Source organism: Triticum urartu, chromosome 7 (assembly GCF_003073215.2).
Source record: "Triticum urartu cultivar G1812 chromosome 7, Tu2.1, whole genome shotgun sequence".
In the NCBI taxonomy this organism is placed as follows: Eukaryota; Viridiplantae; Streptophyta; class Magnoliopsida; order Poales; family Poaceae; genus Triticum; species Triticum urartu.
The window spans coordinates 539,495,778-539,500,094 of record NC_053028.1 but is presented as its reverse complement, the minus strand read 5'-3'; the positions used below and the strand labels follow the sequence as shown (position 1 = coordinate 539,500,094).

Below are 4,317 nucleotides of genomic sequence, written 5' to 3'. Positions count from 1 at the left end.
GTGATCATGAGATCCTAATGTTAGATTTAGCAAAATTCATTTAATCCGAAAATAAGAAAGATCAGAGTCACAGAGTATAGACGAGGAATAAAATATCCTAATACCACTCAATGGCAACGTGGGCCCATGGGCCGCACAGCCATGTTAGTAAAACAGTTTTCATCGACTAGACTCAATTTGGCCAAGGAGTGTGGAAGGGAGATTCCTACAGGCAGTCGGCTCTGATACCAACTTGTGACGCCCCCGATTCAATCATACACTAATCATACACGCAAACATGTACAATTAAGATCAGGGACTCACGGGAAGATATCACAACACAGCTCTACAAATAAAATAAGTCATACAAGCATCATATTACAAGCCAGGGGCCTCGAGGGCTCGAATACAAGAGCTCGATCATAGACGAGTAAGCGGAAGCAACAATATCTGAGTACAGACATAAGTTAAACATGTTTGCCTTAAGAAGGCTAGCACAAACTGGGATACAGATCGAAAGAGGCGCAGGCCTCCTACCTGGGATCCTCCTAAACTATTCCTGGTCGTCACCAGCGGCCTGCACATAGTAGTAGGCACATCCCGAGTAGTAGCAGTCGTCATCGACAGTGGCGTCTGGCTCCTGGACTCCATCGTCTGGTCGCAGCAATCGGGTATAGAAAGGGGGAAAAGGGGGGGCAAAGCAACCGTGAGTACTCATCCAAAGTACTCGCAAGCAAGGAGCTACACTACATATGTATGCATTGGTATCAAATGGAAAAGGGGTAGCATATGTGGACTGAACTGCAGAATGCCGGAATAAGAGGGGGATAGCTAGTCCTATCGAAGACTACGCTTCTGGTAACCTCCATCTTGCAGCAGAAGAAAAGAGTAGATGGTAAGTTCACCAAGTAACACCGCAATAGCATAATCCTAACCGATGATCCTCCCCTTGTCGCCCTGTGAGAGAGCGATCACCGGTTGTATCTGACACTTGGAAGGGTGTATTTTATTAAGTATCTGGTTCTAGTTGTCATAAGGTCAAGGTACAACTCCAAGTCGTCATGTTACCGAAGATCACTGCTATTCGAATAGATTAACTTCCCTGTAGGGGTGCACCACATTTTCCAACACGCTCGATCCCGTTTGTCCGGACACACTTTCCTGGGTCATGCCCGGCCTCAGAAGATCAACACGTCGCAGCCCTACATAGGCACAATAGAGAGGTCAGCACGCCGGTCTAAATCCTATAACGCAGGGGTCTGGGCCCATCGCCCATTGCACACCTGCATGTTGCGAGGGCGGCCGGAGAGCAGACCTAGCAACCTCCATTATAAAGGAAGTTACGTTACGTGGTCCAACCCGGCGCGCGCCGCTCATTCGCTGACGTCACGAAGGATTTGGCTGATACCACGACGTCGAGTGCCCATAACTATTCCCACGTAGTTGGTTAGTGCGTATAGGCCAGTAGCCAGACTCAGATCAAATACCAAGATCTCGTTAAGCGTGTTATCTTGAAGTAACCGCGAACGCTGACCAGGGCCAGGCCCACCTCTCTCCTAGGTGGTCTCAACCTGCCATGTCGCTCCGCCATAGTGTAACAGTCGGGGGCCGTCGGGAACTCAGGCCCACCACTACCTGGATGAAGCCACCTGTCCTTTCAACCCCCACATCGGAATCACATGCGGGTACTCTACGAGCCGACCCGACTTTAGTCACCACCTGTATAGTATGTATATACCCGTGATCACCTCCCGAGTGATCACGACCCGATAGTATAGTATGGCAGACGGACTAGAATGTAGGGCCACTGATGTAGTACTAGCAACCTATACTAAGCATGTAGGATTGCTGGTAAGGTATCAATAGTTGTAGGAACAATGACAGGCTATGCATCAGAATAGGATTAACGGAAAGCAGTAACATGCTACACTACTCTAATGCAAGCAGTAGAGAGAGAATAGGCGATATCTGGTGATTAAGGGGGGGCTTGCCTGGTTGCTCTGGCAAGGAGGGGTCATCGACACCGTAGTCGAACTGGGGTCGCCGGCAGTCTCGGGTCTACCGGAAAGAAGTAATGGAGGGGGAATACAATAAATAATAGAGCAATCAAAGTATCACAAAGCATAACAAGACAATACACGGTGCTAGAGGTGACCTAACGAGGTACGAGTTGATACCGGTGAAGGGGGGAAACATCCAGGAAAATATCCCCGGTGTTTTGCGTTTTTGGACAGATGAATTGGAGAGGGAAAGTTACGTTTTCGCTATGCTAGGGATACGTAGCGGACAAACGGGCTGCGTATCTGGATTCGTCTCGTCGTTCTGAGCAACTTTCATGTAGAAAACATTATCATCCGAGTTACGGATTTTTAAATATTAAACCATTTTTAGATTTATTTATATTAACTGAAATGGAATTATGACATCAGCAAGGTGTCAGCATGACATCAGCAGTCAACTGTGACCGTTGACCGGTCAAACTGACAGATGGGGCCCATTTGTCAATGACTACTAGCTAATTCACAGTAGTTAGACTAATTAGCAGGTTAATTAATCATGGTTAATTAGTTTAACTAAATGATTAGGTTAGTTAAGTACCATTAGTTTAATTAATTATTTTAATTACTATTAATATATTTTTTATTTTTTAAAAACTCCCTTTTTTATATAAAACAGGGGCGTGGGGCCCGCTGGCAGTGGCACAAGGCCACCCCAGCGGGGCGGGTTAACGAGCGAAGCCCCTGGGGTCGGGCGCAGGCCCCGGGCGAGCGCTCGCCCAGCCGGGCCGGCGAGGCCATGGCCACGACCGGTGGCGGCCCCGGGCGGGTGGCCGTCGGTGGGTGGATGCACGCGCGGGACGCAGCCGCCGGCGGCGAGCGCGGAACGCGGCGGCCGGGTGAGCGGGGCCGAGCGGGGTCGCGGGCAGGACGACAACCGCGGGGGGCAGCGAGCAGAGGCAGCAACAAGGCAGGCGCTGCACGTGGGCGAGCAGCGGGGGAGCGAGGCCGTGTTAGGGGCGCGCGCGCGAGCTGCGGACGGCAGGCGAGCGTGTGCGCGTGCGGGCGGCTCGAGCGGTAGTAGCAGAAGCAGGGCAGCAGGAGCAGCAGCTATGGTTGCAAGCGCGCGCGAGGCAAGGCGCCGGGCGCTGTGGGGAGGCTCGGCGGTCACGCCGCAGCAGAGGGAACCAGTGCGGAGCACGGCAGCAGGGTGGGAGCGGGGCAAGGAGGCATGGCCAGGGGGTAGCCATGGCACGCGGATGCGGCCAGGGATGTCCGCGGCGGCCGGAATCCGGCGCTAGGAGGGGCGGTAAGAAGAATGGGTGCGCGTGTTGGCTTACTGGGAGCTCCAGAAGCACGGCGCGGTGCTCGGACGCGAGTCGCGAGGGGTTGTGGCTTGCGGCGGCGAGGTAGTTGCGGTGGCCGGGGTCGGAGCTCGCGCGGGGGCCAATTAAATGAGCAATCGAGCGGCGAGGAGTGGGGTAACGGAGGAGATGCTCACTGTGGTGCTCGTGGGCGCGTCGGGGAAGCCGGGGAAGCTCGGGAGGCGGTGAATCGCGGCGAGGACCGTGGTGGTGCAGACGGAAGAAGAGGACGATGGGGAGGCTTGGAGGTGTCCTAGCTCGAGCCCTTCGGCGTGGTGATGGAGACGACCATGACAGAGCTCTCGGACGCCTCCTCGTGGCTCGGGGTGACCGGTGGCCGCGAGCTTTACCGGGGCGCGTCCATGGCGGCGCTCGGACGCGTGAGGCAGAGAGCGAGGGCGAATGCGGGGAAGATCCGATCTAGGGTTCGAACGAGGGGGCGCAGGGGACCTTATCCAGTTCGAGGGCGGCGATTGGAAGGCGCGGGATGGCCAGCACGTGGCCATCGCGGCCACGGGCGGCTGCTCGGCGTCCACGTCCCCTCTGTGAACAGAGGAGGGAGACAACAGTGGTGGTGGTGGGCTGGACTAATTGGGCCAGGCACTGTGTACTTGGCCCAGTGCACAGTGGCCGGTGTCCCCCTTGTTTTAATTCTATTTTTTAATTTTCTTTTTATTTATTCTCTGACTTGTATTTTCTCCATGTTTTGCTTTTTAAATAAATACCAATTGAAGTTTTGTTGAAAACAAAACTTGTCACATAAATCAAGAATTTTTTTGAAGAGGCCCACAAAGTTTCAACTCAATTGGTATTGTATAATTATTTGTGGAAAATGAAATGGCTATTTTATTTGCTGTTGGACAACTTTATATTTTACTAGGGATTACCCGGTGAGTCAAATGATGTTGGTTTCAACATGACAATCGATCAGGGGGATTTATATTAAAATCCGAACATTTTAGTTTTATAGTTTGAGG

At 52.6% G+C, this 4,317-nt stretch overlaps 1 protein-coding gene across 3 annotated transcripts; it reads right to left on the bottom strand.

Moving 5' to 3' along the window:
• Positions 1-345: 345 nt before the first annotated feature.
• LOC125524174 lies at positions 346-3,865 on the bottom strand. Of its 3 annotated transcripts, XM_048689247.1 has the most exons (3): positions 3,478-3,865; positions 1,971-2,037; positions 398-633 (listed from the first exon to the last, which is right to left on the bottom strand). In XM_048689247.1, exons 1-3 carry the CDS (start codon positions 3,844-3,846, stop codon positions 533-535), a joined length of 537 nt encoding a protein of 178 aa, XP_048545204.1. In that variant the 5' UTR covers positions 3,847-3,865; the 3' UTR covers positions 398-532. The 3 variants fall into 3 exon arrangements, 2 of the variants coding, with proteins under 2 accessions (XP_048545204.1, XP_048545205.1); XR_007290606.1 differs by lacking the exon at positions 1,971-2,037 and having other exon boundaries at positions 346-633; XM_048689248.1 differs by lacking the exons at positions 398-633; positions 1,971-2,037 and adding an exon at positions 1,121-1,181.
• Between the last annotated feature and the right edge of the window lie 452 nt (positions 3,866-4,317).

What these genes read in the sequence shown, in the direction of transcription:
- LOC125524174 (XM_048689247.1), bottom strand. Translation starts at nt 3,846, where the DNA reads ATGGCCACGTGCTGGCCATCCCGCGCCTTCCAATCGCCGCCCTCGAAC. An exon ending in ACGCGCCCACGAGCACCACA is followed by an intron (nt 2,038 to 3,477) that starts GTGAGCATCTCC and finishes TCTTTCCGGTAG; the next exon opens with ACCCGAGACTGCCGGCGACC. An exon ending in CTCCTTGCCAGAGCAACCAG is followed by an intron (nt 634 to 1,970) that starts GCAAGCCCCCCC and finishes TGCTGCGACCAG; the next exon opens with ACGATGGAGTCCAGGAGCCA.